Here is a 20,448-nt window from a genome sequence, read left to right on the forward strand (position 1 = left end):
AGATGACAATTATTTAACTGACATAAATGAAGTCTATGACAGTTTATAACTATCATTGAAGGTCATTTTTCTTGTAGTGGATTCAATCATAAACATTAAAAAGATGGAAATTCGATTCAGGATCGAGATAAGTAGCTTCTCTCCCGTGGCTTTAGGATAAAGTATATGTTTGGGGTAAGCTACAAATACACGTTTCTTATGTTGATATGTGCGTGGTTTAGTTTTTGGTTGTGTCATTACATGTTACTATGTTACGTAGGGGTAGATCCAAAACTTTATGTTGGGACTTAAATTTATTTGGACAAATTGCAAAAACCACCCTTAAAATATGATAATTGTTGCAATTTCACCCTTAAATTTGTAATTGTAAAAATTGGACCCTTAAACTTTCTCAAGTAGAAAAATTAAACCCTTAAACTTATGTAAGTGAAAAAAATTGTACCCATAAACTTTGGATGGTAAAAATTAAACCTTTAAACTTTCATAAATGAAAAAATTGGACCATGGAACTTTCAATTTTAAAAATTAAACCATAAAAAATAGAAGTTGAGCACTAGGCTGATGGAAATTGATAATGAAACTATGGAGAAATGGTAGTCAGCCGTATCGACAATTTTCGTTCAAGGCTATTACCGTCAAGTGCAAGAGATTTCTTAGAGGAACTTTTCCGATTAATCCATGCCGGAAAATCTATTCCCCAAAAGGCTGGTCTGAGTTTTTTTCATATCTCTAGACTCTGTCCTGAGAGAAAATTTACACTCATAATAACCTCCTTCAACCTGAGAGAAAATTGGGTGTTCCAAAATTTGTGAATATCTAGAAACTCCAACCTCTCCAGATTTCGGAATGACCTCAACTCCTCACCAATGTTTGCGTTTCCTTCTCTCAATGTCTCCTTCAAGATCCAGATCTTGAAGACATTGAAACGCATGGATGTCGTCCACCAATTTCGAGAGGCTTTGGAGACATCAGAGATTTTCCATTAGAGTAATGCATTCTTATCTTACATGGCCCCAAATCCTCCCAACCCACAACACCTACCCACTCTTTCCATTGTTTTCTACGTATGTCTTCTAGCCGGCCGGCATACAAAGTAAAGACAGGGAGAGCAATGAAAGAGAAAGGATAACAATGTGACCGTAAAAAAAAAATTGTTTTTAGTGTTTAATTTTTAAAATTATAAATTTTAGGGTTGTAATTTTTTCAATTAGGAAAGTTTGGAGGTTTAATTTTTACAATTAAAAGTTTTTGGGTATAATTTTTGCAATTGAAATTTTAAGGGTACAATTGCAACAATCATTATACTTTAAGGGTGGTTTTTGCAATTTGCCCAATTTATTTCATGCATTTTTGTTTTTTTTTTCCTTTTTTCCAATACATTGAAATATATTGCAATGACCAAAATTGAAAACCCAGCTATGAAAAATAATTTTCAAACCATTGAATAACACAACGATATGTTCCCAATAAAAAGTAACAAGAGACCATGTGTAATTTTACACAAAAATGACATAAATATGTAATTTCACACAAAAATGACATAAGCAAAAGTTTGAAAAACTTAGGTTTTCAAAAGTATGGCAAAATTAAGTTTAGCATTGGGGAAATGTTATTCAGCCCAAAAATCCTAAGAAAGATGGGCATGTGTGGGGAAATAAATGTCCAAAGCGAGCATAGCTTAGCGGTAATTGACACATATCTCCAATGGGAGTGGGGGGTTCGAACTCACAACCTTTTGGTTAGAGATATATGTCAATTACCGATGAGCTATGCTCGCTTTGGCAATTTCTCATATATATATATAGATACATACATACACACATACACACATACATGTCTAATACCGTTCCTAAACTTTAGAAAAATGGTTGTTCCAACATTTAATTTTGTGTCTATCAATCAATTTAACTTTTAAAATAGTCTAATACTTTACGGATGTATTAAACAAAAAAATGTGTATTGTGTGTTTCAAATGTCTACTCAACCTTCTCCCACAACCCTAAATAAATATAAATAAATTGCCAAGAAAATAGACATAACAAATTACAGGTGAAGCAAGAAATTAATCTTACAATGGTTTATGGAATGTGAAAGCAATCATTGATCATGTTTTGGGCTTTGAAACAACGTCAAATTGTATGCTCAAAAGCTTTACCCCCAACTCAATTTATTTCAAGAAATAAAACTCGTAAACGTCACATATGCAAAACGTCACTATAAAGCTTATTCTATTTTTGGAATGCTCAATCTCATAATTCAGATTTCAAATTTCGAGAGATTTCAAAATCATGATATATTTCAAATGAATTTCGTTTTTTGACTTAGGGTACAGATGTGGTTTTGTCGGTATCGACCACATCTTTTGGTGTAACTGGTTATTCCTTCATGATTGACCTTTGATTTTCCCGACACGTCACCAGTGATTCAAATAAGAGAAAAGATGTTTAAAGAACATGTGTGAAGACAACACCAGTTCGGACGAACACCGAACTGGACAGCTATTATACCAAACTTGATTAAATGACCAGGACACGTGGAGTTTAAATTGATTTCTACCAACTATGCGTGCGGTTACCTGCTTTTACGAGTTGAAAATCGTAAACTCAAATGGGGAACTTCCTTCATACCAACGGTTACTTTTGGTATTCTATAAATACCCGCATTGTGGGAGTGTAAAGGGAGGTGAAATTATTCTTTATTCGATACTTGTTTTTCTGATACACAGAATACTGACAAAACCTTCAGAGTGTTAACTCCTTTTTGTACAGTTCATATCTTGGAGTGTTCTCGAAGATTTATTGTGACATCGGAATATTCTTTTGATACGAACAATTGACGCCGTCTGTGGGAAACGAAAGTTTCTATCTAATATAATCCTCAAGAACCTAGTAAAAACCGACAAAGTGATAGCGGACAATAATATGTCACAACAATCTTTCACAAGCAGCCGGACCCACAATTTTGTGCTCATCCCTACTCGAGGGCGAGGAAGGCCCCCTTGATGCGAGGAGGAGGAGCGAGAAGGAACGCCTCCCGACCCAGTACTTTAAATACTACTCGGCAGATGGGCTAAGATTTAATGGGACTGCGCGCAGAACTCAACAAAGTTTGCTCAAAACTTGGAGGCGTGAGGGTAAAAATTGCAGAATTGATAGCGGCTTTACGACGTAGTCAGATTTCAAAAGCCGCGACTGGAGAAATTCCAGGGGTCAGAGTCCAAGGCATAGATGTACAGGAAGACACTACAGAGTCACTGGTCCCAAGAGACCTAGCTTACGGGAAAGCTCTTGCGTTATTGGGAGATGGTGATATGCAACCTCGTGTATTTGTGCACGAACGACTAAATTTGGGATCAAGAATGGCCACCCTCGATCCAAGGGAATGACTTCGAGTACATATTACCTTTGACGACGAGTGGGTGCAATGGGGCCTAGCAAGCGGGACAACAAACTCCACTAGTGCAGAACTTGGGGTCTACACCGACCACTGGTGGGGTACAGTCAAATGCCAACCCACAACCCCAGATGACAATGTCCGCAACAACGTCTATATACCAGGCGACGGTAGAACTACCGGAAGTTCATAATCCTATGAAGGAAGTGATCAGTAAACTCCATAGCGATTTTAAGGCTCTACGACAAAGTTGCAAGTCAAATATGCAACTTGGGTAGAGCTAGGGGAAAGGGAAGATCCACCCTTCACAGCTCCAATAATGGCATATCATGTCCCACCGAAAATGAAAAAGCTCGATATAAAGCCATTTGATGGATCGGAAGATCCGGTTGATCATATTGAGTTATATGAAGGGCTAATGGAGCTAAGTGCAGCGAGGGATGAAATGAAATGCCAAGTTTTTTTTTGTGACATTAAAAGGTCAAGCTCGGTCATGATATCGACAACTAAAGCCTCATTCCATTGGCTCCTAGAAACAATTGAGGAAAGTATTATTACCAGTTTTCTGCTCAGCATGACATGAAGAAACCAGGCACGCATCTGTTAACCATACATCAAGGAGATGGCGAGTCATTGCCCGAGTTCGTTGGGAGGTTTATGGTAGAAATTATAAAGGTGTCAGATTGTTCAGATGACGTGGCAAGAATGACATTCATGTTTGCCACCATAAACAACCCCGACTTGATCCACTCGTATGCTTTGCAACCAGCACGAACTTACAGTGAAGCAATTCAACGCGCACGTCAGTACATGCATGCAAAAGATGAACTTAATGCCAAACAACTCCAGCATCAAACTATTACTTCAAAGCACGCCCAAGCTCGGGGCCAGAGTTCGCAATCAAAGAAAAGCTACTTGAGCAGGGACCAAGAGCAAAAAAAGTTGAGCTACGACAATCGGCAATAGCAAGATCGGACTGTTCGTGTTCATGATCGACGTATACGGGAGTTCGACCGATATACGCCTCTCAATGTACCACTCACCGAAATTTTAGTAAATATCAAGAATAGTGACTTGCATACAATGCTGGAGAAGCCAGGCAAAATAAATTTGAGTTCGGATAATAGAAATAGAAGCAAATACTGCAGATTCCATGGAGATCATGGTTATGACACCTCCCAGTGCTATGACCTAAGAGATCAAATTGAGAATCTAATATGGTACGGCCGTTTGAAGAAGTACGTGAGTAAAAAGGATGCGTGCTCGTCACAAAGGAAAAGGAAGTATGATCGCTCGAACAGGGATGACAAAGATCGGTCACCTCCACCAAAAAAGAGGGAGACCGAAGGCAAAATATCGGTGGTGATAAACACCATTTTTGGTGGTCCGAGCATAGGTCATTCGGGTAACAAAAGGAAGGCTCTGATCCGCGGGTGCACCACGAAGTTAATACTTCCTATGTTCGGCCAGTAACGGCAATCACTTTTTTTCCCTGAAGATTCAGAATGAATTCATTTTCCGCATAATGACGCCCTAGTCATTTCCCTTGTGATCGACAATGTGCGGGTAAAAAGGGTTCTCATAGATGGAGGGGTGTCCACCAACTCTCAACCTATCTGGCTTTAGGTTGGGAAAGATCACAACTGAAGCAGTGTCCAACTCTTTTGGTAGGTTTCTCTAGTGAATTTGTCACTGTCGAAGGCTGCACTAATCTTCCAGTAATTATTGGTGAATGGAAAGATGAAGTTCGGAAAGTGACCGAATTCGTCGTAGTAAATGGCGCATCGGCATATAACGCCATACTCGGAAGGCCATATATTCACGACTTGCAAATCGTCCCCTCTACGTACCATCAAATGATGAAATACCCAATAGCTGGTATCATAAAAGGGGACCATAAAGCTTCAAGGGAGTGCTACATCACGACATTAGAAGGCACACGAACCTATGATGTGGTTCTCAAAGGTTCGTCAGTCCCAGGCCCATTGATTGAAGAAAGCCTACATGATGAATTAGCCAAAGAACCCGGGAGTTGGGGAACATCAAAGGAAGAACTCGAACAGATTCAATTAGGGTCTATTGAAAAAACTATTAGCATCGGAATGGGAATAATGGCTCCTTTAAAGACGAACTTGTTAATTTTTTCCAAACCAATTTGAATGTATTTGCATGGTCCCATGAGGACATGCCAGGAATAGACCCAAATGTAATAGTCCATAGACTTAACATAGACCTAGATTATAAACTAGTCAAGCAAAAGCACCAACCTGTGGACACTGCTCGAAATGCTGTAATTTTAGAAGAGGTTAATAAGCTCCTCAAGGCTAATTTCATTAAAGAAGTGTATTACCCTGCGTGGCTCTCTAACGTAGTAATGTTGAATAAAGCAAATGGAAAATGGAGAATGTGTGTGGACTTCACAAATCTTAACAAAGCGTGTCCTAAAGATAGCTTCCCTCTGCCCAGAATCGACCAACTAGTAGATGCTTGCAGGACATGAGCTATTAACCTTCATTGATGCATATTCAAGATATAATTAGATAAATATGCATGTACCCGAACAACACAACATTTGTGACTGATCAGGGACTTTACTGCTATAAAGTAATGTCTTTTGGCCTAAAAAATGTTGGCGCGACATATCAGCGACTGGTGAATATGATGTTTAATAAACAGATTGATCAGAATATGGGGTCTACGTAGATGACATGTTGGTAAAAAGCACCACTTCTGAACAACGTGTAACAGATTTAACGAAAGCTTTCAAAGTGTTACGACACTACCAAATGAAGCTTAATCCGACCAAATGTGTATTTGGAGTCTCTTCAGGAAAATTTCTAAGTTTTATGGTTAATCGTCGAGGAATTGAAGCCATTCCGGATAGAATCGAAGTTGTACTAGAGATGGAATTTCCCAAAAATTTGAAGCAACTCCAATGTTTGAATGGACGGATAGTTGCATTAAATCAATTTGTCTCAAGGTCCATAGACAAATGTTTGTCGTTCTTTAGAATTCTTAGAACTAAAGGAAAATTTGAGTGGACGGAAGAATGTGAACAAGCATTTAATAAGCTGAAAGAATACCTGGGTACAACACCTTTACTCAAGAAGCCTGAACCAGACGATTGTTTGTATTTATACCTTATAGTCTCGGACTCGACGGTCAGTTCAATCCTTATCCAAGATAATGGAGGTTGGCAAAATCCAATGTACTACACTAGCAAATTCATGACTAGTGCAAAAACTAGATATCCAAGCATTGAAAAATTAGCGTTGGCTTTGGTCACTTCTGCTTGGCGGTTGTGGCCGTATTTCCAAGAACATAAGATTGTTGTTTTAACAAATTTTCCTTTGCGTCAAGTTTTCCAGAAGCTGGAAACTTCGGGCAGATTGATGAAATGGGCGTTAGAATTGAGTGAGTATGACATCAATTTTGAGCATCGAGTGTCATTGAAGGGACAAGCAGCAGTGGACTTTGTTTGTTGATGGGTCATCTAATGAAAAAGGTTGTGGAGCTGGAATTCTTTTACAGTCTCTAGAAGGAACACGATTCGAGTATGCATTGAGATTTAATTTTAGAACGTCCAACAATGAAGCCGAGTATGAAGCTTTGTTGGTTGGACTCCAAATGGCCCAAGGTATGGGTGCAGCTTGCTTATTGATCCTTAGTGATTCCCAACTCATAGTTAACAAGATCGCCGAGGAATTTCAAGCAAAAGATGAAAAAATGGCTAAATATTTGCGAAAGGCCTTGGAAAATTTGGCAAAATTTATAGACTATGCGATCAGATAGATACCTCGTTCAGAAAATTCAAACACTGATGCTTTAGCAAGATTGGCTTCCGCTCATGAAACTAACTTAACTCGTATCGTTCCGGTCGAGGTGCTAGGCACACCTTCAATAAACGAAGAAGAATAGTGTAAATCATCATGCAAGCCCGCTGTTGGATGGATCCAATAGTCGAATTCCTCCAAGGAATACAACTAGAAGACGAAAGTGAAATAAAGAAGGCTAAGGAGACAAGTCGGTCATTATCTACTCCTGGATGGGGTGTTATATAAGCAGGGGTATTCCTTGCCACTATTGAAGTGTTTAACCCCAAATGAAACAGAGTATGTACTCCGCGAAATACATGAAGGAATTTGTGGAATTCATACAGGGGCCGAACTTTAATGTAAAAAATAATTCAACAAGGTTATTATTGGCCGAGCATAAGCAAAGATTCGGAAAAGTATGTGCAAAAATGTGATTAGTGTCAAAGGTATGCAGATATAATTAGACAACCACCAGAGAATTTAACATCAATCTCGAGTTCTTGGCCATTTGCGCAATGCGGAATTGACTTGATTGGGCCACTCCCGACCGAAAAGGGTCAAACAAAGTTTACCATTGTCATCGTTGATTATTTCACTAAATGGGCTGAAGCCGAACCCCTTGCAACCATAACGGAGGCTAAAGTAAGGAATTTTGTCTGGCGAAATATCATTTGTCGGTTCAGGATACTGTATGCAATGATAACAAACAATGAGAAACAGTTTAACAATGAAAAATTTAATAGTTTTTATGCTGAACTTGGAATCAAACATGTTACTTCATCACCTACTCTTCTGCAAGCTAATGGACAGGTCGAAGCAATAAATAAAATTCTGAAAAGATGACTAAAAATTTAGTTAGAAGAATTAAAAGGAAATTGGGTGGATGAACTCCCAAGTGTCCTGTGGTCCTATCGAACCACACTAAGGGACTGCACGAATCAAACCCCATATGCACTGGCATTCCGTTCAAAAGCAGTTATTCTGGTAGAAATTGGATTACCATTAGAGCAAACTGAGTGGCAGTTCGACGAAAAGCAGAACTCAGAAGCACTATGTTTAAACTTGGATTTACTTGAGGAACAAAGAAATTTTTCGCAATTACGAAACGCTGAGTATCTGAATCGGATGAAAAAATATTATAATGCGAGAGTTAAGCATCGATGCTTCAAACCAGGAGACCTGGTGCTAAAAAAAGTACTTCAAAAGACTGGGGCTTTAGAGCCTAATTGGATCGGCTCGTACAAGGTTAAAGAGGTTGTCCCAACTGGAACATACCAATTGATGGATTTGAACGAAAAGTAGCTTGTGCATCCCTGAAATGCCGAGCATTTAAAGATGTACTATCAATAATATATGTAATTCAATCAATACTTTTCAAATATTACTCAAATTAGGGACTATCACGTCTTCTATCTTCTGTTGTTATGCTGTTATGTACTCAGGATATTGTCAAGGTAACAAAAAAAGGGGGGAGGGATATTACCAGTTGAGGCCCCGGTCTCGCCACTTCTCCATGGTCAATCGCCTCTCCAGAAAGGCGATCTTCCTTTCCCTCACACGCCTATCTTCCTCCATGGCGTGTTTCTCTTCCTCCCATTTTTCCTTCTCCTCCTTTAGCGACTGGCATTCAAACTAAAACTTCAAGGCCTTAATGGTCGTTTCTTAAAGTTTGCTCTCGAAGTTAGCGACTTCCCTCTCAAGTTTCATAATTTTCCTTTCGACCGTCCGCAGTTCAAAGCGTGAGGGAGGCGCGACGTATCGTGGTCGTCAACTAGAGGAAGGTTCCTCAGCAACCGGCGAGAGAACTGGGGGGTTTAAAGGAACAAAGTATGGGGAAGACGAAGAAGAAGAGTCTCCCGAATGATCAGGAGATCTCCATGAAAGAGACGAGAGGACCGTTCCCCTCCTCGGACATTTCTCCGATCTCAAGACGATGAAAAGAGGAAGTGAAGATTGAATAAAAAGTTAAGAGAGGCGAAAATATTCAGGGATAGACAATTTCAAAATATGACCAAACAACTTTCGCTTTTCATTAATGCCCAACATAAAATAGGAAGATCTGTACTAATGTTTTAGGGACGAAATTACCCTCTTCTAGAATAATTTTAAAATGAATTTGTTATTTTTCCTTTTTCATGAGAGAATCCTACCTAACCATATTTATATAGGATAATTCAAATATTTTAAGAATTCTACCTATATTTTTCAATTCAAATAGTTTTCTAACCAATTTACTAACAAATATAAATAATTAGAAAATAGAAATAACACTCAAGCTAAAACAAATTGATGAACAAACACAACAAATAAAAAATACAGTGAACAAAGAAGCAAAAATACAATAAACAACAAAGGTGAACAGAGAAACAAAAGGATAACAAATACGGTGAACACAAAAATACAACAATTACGATGAACAGAGAATTAATACAAAAAATAAAAGCACTCTACCTCAAATAAAAAAGGTACACGAACTATAGAAACTCAACATATAGGCATCTCTCTCCTTTACCCCGCCCCACTTGCAACCCACTGCGTCGCCCACCATTGTTCCCTCGCTCCTCTCTAGTCAACTCGACTCTGATAAATTCCCTCTTTGATCGTCTCCCTCAATGTGATGTCTCCTTATAATTGGCAAATTCTATCTCAATATATATCTAAATTTATAATAATAGTGGTTAGGGAAAAAAAACTAGAATCAAGGAGAGATAAAATATAAGTGAGATAATGGAAGTTAGGATATTTTAATTTTAAAACTAATAACTAAATAGAAGGGTAAAAGTGTCAAGTATGAAACTTGAAAAACAGTTAGAAGAATATAAATGGATATTTTTTATTTTCAAGGATGATCTGACCAATTTTCAATATCGAGGTGATAAATAGAGATACCTACTATAAATTTTCAAATATTTAAATAGATTAATTTAGTTTTCGAAGCGTCAATATCGAGGTGATAAATAGGGATACCTACTATAAATTTTCAAATATTTAAATAGATTAATTTAGTTTTCGAAGCGTCAATTGAAATTAATTAATGACATGGAAATAAGAAACGGAGTTGTCAATTTTTTTCCACCAAAGATTTAACGCAACTAAATTTTTAACGAGAATTCAAACTTCTACGCATTGAAAAATGTATTAATTCTTTAACATTTCGTATTCGAAGTTCTCTACAAAATAAGGTCATGCAAAAGCTCTTCGAAGTACAAAATAAAAATAATTTAAATACAATCAATAATATCAATTGAATATTTGTGCCGTCTTTTGAAGTGAGACTAATATGACTCCCTACCAATGGTTGAAATGCCTGGTAAACTTTAACAAGGATAGAGACACAAATGAAATTTTTAAAGAACTAAATTAAAACTAAGACTGAAGCGTAAAGATTAAAAGTCAAATTTAACCAAAATAAATATCTGAGTTCTTTCAAACTAAATAAAAACCAAATTGTCACCAACATTTTCAAACTGTGAGAAGGAAAGGAAAAAAGAAAAACAAATGTGGTAAAGGGCAGTATTGGTACAAAAGGTAATAAATCTGAAAATGAACAATAGTTCAAAACTGCAGACTAAAACTGTTGCAGCCACTTTACTTTCAACTCCATTATTTGCCAATGGGGGCAGGACAGTCCATTTGCAGCAAAAAAAAAAAAAAAAGGAAAAAAGGAAGAGATCCAAAAACAAGAATTACATCAGATCAGGATTTGGTAATATAATCTATAGAAATAAAACTTAAGAAATTTGCACTTTCCTATAAGCCACGATCCATCTCCAAGCATCAACAGCCTTTTTTGCCTTTTCATGGACATCCATCCACAAGCACAAAGCTCTCACTTTGATGATATGATGATTATGAATGAAACAAAATTCTAGGTGAACTTTCTTTCCAGCAAAACTGAGTGCAAACCTCAGGAAAGAGATTCGAATGCATTTAAGAGATACCACCTGTAACTTCAGTGTTTGTAATCCGGGTTGTCTCGAAGACCAAGTTTGCCAAGAACCAGACAGTACGAGTCCCAGTCAGTTCGTCGAAGATACTTCAGTAGCTTTTTTCTCAGTTGCACCATTGCAAGAAGACCTTTCTTAGAATGCTTATCCTGAACCATATTGAGCAATTTTGTGACCATCTAAAAGTTTCAAGCCAAATGGTATTTTGTAGCTACACTTTTGATAACATAACGCAGATTCAAAGTATGAATTCAATATATTCTACGAGAGATGGAACAGAATCAAGACGGTTGTAACTATGCTCTGAAAATGTGTAGAATAAAGGAAAATACAGTTTCATTCACCTTCTTCTCTGAAAATGTGTAGAATAAAGGAAAATACAGTTTCATTCACCTTCTTGTGCAAGACGGAAGACAGATGTTTGATTTTCGTTGTAAGTTGTGCGACTGCAGATTACACAGCAGACAAAATTCAGCAGTTTGTTTAAAGAAAAGGGAGAAATATACTCAAGATAAAGGCAGAAAAGAAGAGCCTAGAGGACTGGCTTGGAGGAACCCAAAGAACTACACAAGAAGGATCTTTCAATCACTAATAGTTAACGAAAGCCTATAGTTACAAAAGAATTTTCTATAGTTTTAGCACCACCAAAACAAAGAGAGATGTAGAACACTATTACAAAAAGAATCAAACAAAGACAACTAATCTCCAGCAATATTCAAACCCGGGATATGAAGAAAAAGGATGTCGAAATCATAACTTTAAACTATTTAGCTTAACTTAAGCATTAGGCCCAGCAACTTCCGCATCTCATGTCAGTTAAATTACAGCCTTAAGGGACAACAGAAATATAAATATTAAGGGGAAGGAAAGATTGGAGATAAGTACATTTCAAAATACAAGTTAGAAATATGATGTCTGCCGAGATGAATGTTTAACAAAACTACAATTAAAAGCTATACCTTGAACTCGAGCCGATCCACAGTCTGACTCCGACATTTTAAATTCATCTCTAACTTTTGCTAACTCAATTTTCAGCTTTTCAGCAGATGACATGTTATCCGGATGGAAATACTGCATGAAATTACTGGTTTAAGTTAATGAAAAATCAAAAGCAAGTAGTAAGTAGTTCAACTTTAACATAAAACAATAAGAATGAAACTACAGCTTCAAATGTAATTTTAAAAATGAGAATCAGAAGCCTGCTTGCATTCTAAAAATTTAATAGAAAACTCAGGAACACTGTTATTACCTTAGATGACTTGAAGAATGGGACAGGAAAAAATCAATATTTTCAAGAACAATCAGATAGTTCCAAAAGAAATGATGAACATACACCGAGCGATAGAATTAGAAGTGAGAGCCAAGATTCTGGTAGCCACGAGGACAAGCAAATATGTGCAGTCCAACATATTTTCAACTTTCAAGGAATATGATAGTTTAAAACTGATAATGAAAAAAGAAATACCAGTTCTAATTATCAGTGCAAAAACAAATCCCATACCTTTTCAACCAGATATTCCTTTGGAGGTTGTAGCATATAATCCGGGGTTCGACCCAGCTGACCCAGGATATTGAGACGCTGAACTGGGAGGAAAAAAGAATCAATTTTAAACTTACAGCCACTATAGAACTAGACTTACATCTCTTGACAGGATTTTCAAACAAGACAGACTAACATAGGAAAAGTTCATCACTCCCCAAGAGAGATCATAGTCCGTAACCAAGTTTTGATTTACACTAGAATGGGAAGATTTATGTACTTCCTCTACGATACAAAATAATATAAGCATATGAAAGTTCAGTTATCCCAATCTCCATTTTGTCAACTCTGAATAGGAAAAGGAACTAAAAGTAGCCCTTAATAGTTCATATGATCTAGGACCTTAAACATTCCTGCGTTTCTAATTTTATCTTAAGCATTTGACAACTATTTATGTTCTCTTGTTTCCAATTTGGTCCAAAACATACCTAAAAATATTATTTCATCGTTCATTAATCCATGAGTGTCGGAGTTACAATACTATTTACGTTACCAAAGCAATCTTACTTTGCAACATTTTTAGTCCAGTTTTTCTTCCAGCCTAATTTCAGTAACATAAAAAAATTTCTTTCAGCAATTCTAAAAGAAACTAGTTATAATTCCCAACTGTGAATGAATTTGTTTTACTCACTCGTGGTTTTCTTTGCCTTTTCAGCATCAGACATCTTGATCTTCTCCAGACTCTCTCTCAAATCCTGGCATGAAAGTCCCCCAATCCTTGACTCAGTCTCCTTCTCCTCCATTGCCCTTAACTTCATCAACCTCTCATTCAACTCCGCCAATGAGAACCAATTCTTTCCTTTCGTATTATCTGGCCTCAGAGCTCTCAACTTGCTTCCCAATTCTCCATGGCTATACATCTTCACAAACTCCGTCTTCATTCCCCCATTCTCCCCATCTTTTCTGTCCCTCATCTCCTTCCCAAAAACCGACGACGGAAATTTCCCCGTCAAACCCAGCGACAGCGCTGTCGCGGGATCCGATGGTTTCAATTTCAAGCTGTTCTTAAACGCCGATAAAGATATTGAATCCCCGCCCTTGCGTTCATTTTGCACTGCCCTTGGCGGGGCCGCCTGTCGCAAGCTCTCCCGAATAGAATCGAATGGCAGCATGCCACTACGGGCAGCAGCAGGTGCATTACCATCCTGGCCCTTCCTCATCGCACTTCTCTGGTAAAGCTCTTGAAACGAGATACCGCGCTCCCAAGACGACGGAGCAGAAGAGGAAGATGTGGAGCCGGGATCGGAGGGCGGAGGCGCAGCAGATCGGCTGCGAAATTCAGAGAGATTCTTCCTAATTTCTTCCAGTGAAGCGGCTTTCGAAGCCGGAGAATTCGATGGATTCGAAGTGAAGGGGTACGAAGGCCTTCTGGCACTCGATTGTGGCTGCTGTTTGAGGCGCGCTTTGACGTCGCTGAAGTAAGAGGACATGGGAGACTGAGCTTCGGCGGCGGCGAAGGAGGAAGAAGTATCGGCGGCGTCGTCATTTGGATCAGATGGGGCGGAGGAATTGGAGGAGAAGAGGTGGGCGAAAGAAGCGTTGAGGTTTTTGAGATTTTTGGGTCTGAGGCTGAGCTGAAGCGCCATTAGAAGAGCGACTGAAGAAGCTTTGGAGAGAGGTTTTTGACGGTGGAAGAAGAAGGTGATTAGGGTTTCAGAAATGTCCGCAGAAATTGACCCCAAACCGAACCGGGTCGGGTTGCCCCATTGATTTTCTTATACGACCCGACCGAACTTTTTTTTTTTCCCTCGTGTCTAAGTTTTAATTCATTTAATTTTTAGGTTAAAATATTATTTTTATCATTATCGTTCATTTTGGTTCATGCACTTCATTAACCTCACAAGAAGCATGTGACCTTACTACATTTTTATATTAAACCATTTTAGTCTTAACTTGTTATACCAAGATAAAACGAGATCAGATTGGACGAGCAGAAGATAGGAGTTGGGCCAGAGGAAGAGCGGGCTTACTAGGTAAGGAGATCGAAACCCGGCGACTCGAGCCAGCCATAGCCGACTAAGGAGTTCTCGCCACCCCGGCCAAGAACCCTAATGGTTCTCTCCCAACCCCCGCGCAGCCCGATCCGAGTTTACCTTGTCTCAACCCAAGATTCGACATTGGGCCAATTACGAAACACACAGACCCAGAAGTCAAAATCTCCTGGGCACACTAGGATTCAATTTTGGTAATTTTTGAAGGGATTAGGGTTCAACTTCTATAAATAGAATGGTAAGCCAAACCAGAGATATGCACACAATATCCTACATTTTACACTCAACTACCCCGATCATGACTTAAGCATCGGAACTCGTGTGGCAAAAGTCACACCGGTCTTAGTGCTATTCTGTTTTGCAGGTATCGTTGATCCCTTTATTCTAGAAGATTGATGTGAATATTGGCGGAATCATAATTTCTGCATCAACATAATTCATTTCCACTAAGTCATTTACTATTTACATTAATCCTTATTGACCACTTGGTCAAACCAGGTTGACTTTTGTCATAGGCTTATTATATAGCAATTGTAGAGAAGAATAAACTCATGTGTAGTAAACTATGGCATGAATGGAATAAACTTAGAGTTAAAAACACAAAATTATAATGTTGGCTAAAGAAAATATGACCATTAAATAAATGTAAAAATGTGGTAGAGTTAAAAGATATATACTTATGTTAGCTAGAAATATTGACCAATCTAATCCATTGCCTTAAAAGCAAAATTCGGCAGCTAAATTGTTTGTTGTCGGTTGCTCCTCAAGGTTAACACAACATCCAAATACAAGCGTGCACTTGTCGGAATCGAACTGGAATCAACTTAGAAGAATTTTTCGAAAATGAAACAAAAGAGGGGTTTATATAGGATTTCAAAAACCAAAAACATTTTATACAATTAAATGAAAAGCGTCTTTTGATATCAAAAGCGTTTTGTAATTAATAGAAACCATTTTGTAATTAAATAGAAAAAGTTTTTAATGTTTAATTAAAACAAAAAAAACATTGTAACGTTTATAAACTAAAAACGATTTCCCCAAAATAAAATATAATAAAATAATTTCTCGTGGTAGCGACACACATGTGGAGATGTCTTGGGCTTACCTCATACATCTTTAACAACCCAATAAAAGACCTCCTATTATGAACCTCTTTCCACTTTGAAATCTTTCCACGTGGGACAACTAAAACATTTTTCCATTTGACATTCTCAACAATCCCCACGAATGACAATAGGTAAAATAAATGGTTTTTTGAGCAAAAAAAAAAAAAAAAACTTAAGCATTAATATCTTTTGATTTGAATTAATGCATAATAAAGTGAGACAACAACCAAAGAAATGAAAGTGAGTTACCTCTTGAACTTTCAGTAATCATGGTTGAGACCCCCACAACACATATTTTAAGCCTTAATTTTGACTCTGTGATATACATCAAGTGCTATTAATGAGCATACACATAAAACCTCGGATTATAGTGAAAGCTTTAGGAAGAGACCATCGACTCTTTCATAGAAGTCGGTCCCACCTTCACAATCATATTAGTGCTTCATCAATTTTATTAATAGATAAACCACTCAAAAACTAAACTATGAAGATTTTGTAAATAATTCATCAAATCCATATATAGACCACCCAAAAGAGCTATTAATTTTCAGAATTCATCAATACATAAATGTATAACATCAAAGTTTTGGCCTCATACATACTAAGGACTCAAGAATTACCCTCTTTGTTAGGTCTTTGGTGAGAGGATCCACTAAGTTCCTCTGAGACCTCACATACTTCAAGTAGATAATTCCACCTTTCAACAAATGTTTCACAGCTCCATGTCCTAGGCGTATATGCCTTATCTTGTTGTCGTGTACACTGTTCTTGGCAATCCATATGGTAGCTTGTGAGTCACAATGTAGGGATACTAGTACTGATTCCCACCCCCAGAGGCACGTCTCCAAGAAGAATTCTCAGTTATTGAGCCTCTTGTTATGAACTCAGATTCCATGTTGGAACATGCAATGTAAGTCTATTTCGTTTACTTCCATGAAATAGTCTCTCTACCTAAAAGAAACACATATCCACTAGTGAAGCTCACCTCATAATTATCTGTAACCCAGTTTGCATCACTATAACCTTCTAGCACAGCCGAAAACTTGTTAAAATGCAAACAATAATCTATTTTACCTCTAAGATACCTTAACAAACAATGGAGAGCAATCAAATGTTCTTTACCAAGATTAGGTCTATATCTACTTAATTTATTCATGTCATATGCAATATCTGGTCTAGCATAGTTCATAAAAAAACATGACATTACCTATGAATTTTGCATATCTAGATTGAGATACACTATCACCCTTATTTTTCTTAAGACTCATGCTAGCATCATTAGTGTTCTTATAGGTAGTTTATAAAAGCAATCAAATTTCTTCAACATTTTTCTCAATATAGTGTGATTGACATAACGAAAACTATAATTATTTTTTCTTGTTTTAACACCAACTATTACATCAGCCTCTCCTAAATCTTCCACTTCGAAATTTGAAGATAGCAATAGATTGGTATCATTAATAACATCTAAATTTGTACAAAAAATAAGCATGTCATCAACATATAAGGATATAATCACACAATCAACTCTAAACAACTTTGAGTAAACACATGTATCACAACAATTTACTTTATAATCATTGTTTACTAAAGTACCATTAAAATTTTCACACCACGTTTAGGAGTTTGTTTAAGACCTAGAGAGCTTTTTTAAGCTTACCTGCTTTACTCTCTTGACCAAGAATTAGAAAACCTTCAGGTTGTGTCATATAGATCTCCTCCTCTAAATCTCCATTAAGAAATGTTGTTTTTACATCCTTTTGATGTATTAATAGGCTACGAATAGTAGCAATAGCAATTAGAGATCTAATAGTAGCTATTTTGGTTATAGGATAATATGTATAAAATAATCAATATTATATTTCTGTACGTAACCCACAACCACTAATTTATTCTCATATTTTTCTATTGAACTTTCTGGTCTAATTTTCTTTTTAAAGATTCATTGGTTCCCTATAGGTTTATTTCCTATAGGTGGATCTACCAAGCCTCATGTTTGATTCATAACCATGAAGTCTAAATCGCTTTTAATTGCTTCTTTTCATAAACTAGAATCTATAGAATTTATAGCCTTTTAGTAGATTTTAGGATCTTCATCTATCGGATATAAGTAAGCAAAATGATAATTTATCTTTATCAAAGTTTTCAACAAAAAAAGTAGTTTAAGAAATCAGGTTCAAAACTTTTACTAATCCTCTACCTTTTACTTCTCCTAGGTTTAGATACATTAGTCCTAGGTTCATAATTTATCATATAATCAAAGGTAGAGGAAAAACTTGTTTTGAAGTTCCATTAGATTCACCAACAATCTTTATCATAGGAATAGTATTTTTAAAAAATACAACATCTTTATATTCACAAGTTGAATTATCACTTAAGTACATTTATATTTACAAGTTGAATTATCACTTAAGCACATGAATCTATATGCAGAACTATTCTAAGTATAACAAAAAAAAAAATTATACAATCAAAAGTTTTAGATCTAATCATAGGTTTTTTAAAATCTGGAGGCTCACTTTTGCTAAGCACCCTCACACTCTAAAGTATCTTAGTTCAGGTTAGGAGAATATCATTTCCATAGCTCATATGTCGTTTTATCCAAATCTTTGTCTAGAATCATATTAAGAATAAATCTGGACACTTTTGGTAAGCACTCCTACATACTATCAGATAAACCAGAACTCAATAGCATAACATTCACAATTTCTTTTAAACTTCTACTTTTACGTTCATCATTTCATTATGTTGAGTTGAATAAGGAGCAATAACTTCATTATATAATACCATTCAATTCACAAAAATATCACTATACTCATTACCATTATTTGATGTTAACCTTTTTATTTTTCTATCCAATTGGTTTTCTACTTCAGATTTGAATTTAAAGAACATACTGCTTGATTCATCTTTAGATTTTAGGAGATAAATTTTTGTATATCTAGAAAAATCATCAACAAAGGAAATAAAGTATTTTTTACCACCTCTACTTGTGGTGTTTTTGAAATCGGCTCAATGAGAATGAATAATATTAGTAGTTCAGTACTCTTAGTTGTGACAGGTTTAAAAGACTTTTTGGTAAATTTTTCCTCTACGAAGACATGACATTTTATAATTTCATGAAATTTAAGAAGCATTGATTAAATTAAAACTTATGTCTTTTAATCGATGCAAGATTCACATGTCCTAGTCTACCATGTCACAAATCAATAAACTCAACGATATATGCAGAGCGAGAATTAATTTCATTTTACAGCAGAAGTGGAAGTAGTGTTCAGAACAAATAAATCATCAGCTAAATAACCCTTACCAACAAAGTCACCATTTTTTGTGATGATAACCTTATCGACCTAAACACAACCCTAAGCCCAACCCTGTTCAAAAGACTTTCGGACATGAAGTTCCTACGTAGTGAAGGAATATACAAAACATCATTCAAAGATAAAGTTTTGCCAATGTAAGCTTTAAAAGAACATTCCCTTTCTCGAGTACTTCATGTTGGCTTTTTGGCCTTAATCTCAAATTAATTAATTTTAATTAATTAATTAATTAATGTTTTGATGATAACAAACTTAATTTTTATTTATTGATAATTTTAGTTTTTTAAAGTATCCACATCGTAGAGATCGTTACAACGATTCCAACGACTGTTAGATCATCCAAATCGGAGCTCAAACGGAGAAGTTAGGATCGAAACAAAATTGGAAGAAAAAATACCCGAGAAGATGACGTGGACAGTTCGTAGGCTGACAAGTGGCAAGTTTCGTTTTAATATATATATATATAAAAGAAAAAGAAAAGAAATGGTTTAAAAAAAAGTTACCGTTGTAACTTTGAAAAGTTATAAAAAAAAATTAATTAATTAATTACGTCATGTCAGCAATTAATGCTGACATGTGTCATTGTAAAAAAAAATTTGAAAATTTTACCGTTCCTCACACACACATATATATATATCTTATTATTATTATTATTATTTATATATATATATATACAATTCAAACTTGTCACATCATTTTATATATATATATATATATATATATATATATATATATTTTATTTAAGAAAATGGTAAAAATAATCTAGTTTAATTTTGAACCATTAGATCTGAATTATTAAAAATGAAGGGTTGAAATAATTTTAAAAAAATAAATTAAGAAAAATATATATAGAATGATGTGATAAAAAAATATATGTAAATGAAGGGTTGAGATTATTCAATATGTATATATATATTCTATCACATCATTCTATATATATATTATTCTTAATTTATTTTTTTAAAATTATCTCAACCCTTCATTTTTAATAATTCAGATCTAATGGTTCAAAATTAAATTTGATTATTTTTACCATTTTCTTTCCTCTATTTTAAACTCAACTTCTCCTTCAAAATTAATACAACAATTCTCTTATTCTCAATCCTCCATAACTTCAAAATTCTCATTTGCTAATCTCTCCAAGTTCTCAATTTTTCTTTCCATCTTATTTGTGAGAGAAATTTATTGTTGTGAGGATTGAAATTTTTGTGAGCTCAAATTTTTATATTTACTCTATTTGAGAGTTTGTAAGTGTGTGTTTCAAAATCTTCAACTCATTGTAACGGTGTGATCCTCACCGTGGAGATGATCGTCTTTGCTCTTGTGAAAAGCAGTG

General features: G+C 36.0%; 1 protein-coding gene across 1 annotated transcript; it reads right to left on the reverse strand.

The window, feature by feature from the left end:
• Positions 1–10,759: 10,759 nt before the first annotated feature.
• Positions 10,760–14,343, reverse strand: LOC111019910 (uncharacterized). The gene is made up of 5 exons (XM_022296428.2): positions 13,327–14,343; positions 12,657–12,739; positions 12,115–12,226; positions 11,549–11,601; positions 10,760–11,304 (listed from the first exon to the last, which is right to left on the reverse strand). Exons 1-5 carry the CDS (start codon positions 14,279–14,281, stop codon positions 11,161–11,163), a joined length of 1,347 nt encoding a protein of 448 aa, XP_022152120.1. The 5' UTR covers positions 14,282–14,343; the 3' UTR covers positions 10,760–11,160.
• Between the last annotated feature and the right edge of the window lie 6,105 nt (positions 14,344–20,448).

The sequence above is a fragment of the Momordica charantia genome (genome assembly GCF_013281855.1).
Source record: "Momordica charantia cultivar OHB3-1 chromosome 6 unlocalized genomic scaffold, Mcharantia_2.0 BLBB01000006.1, whole genome shotgun sequence".
In the NCBI taxonomy this organism is placed as follows: domain Eukaryota; kingdom Viridiplantae; phylum Streptophyta; class Magnoliopsida; order Cucurbitales; family Cucurbitaceae; genus Momordica; species Momordica charantia.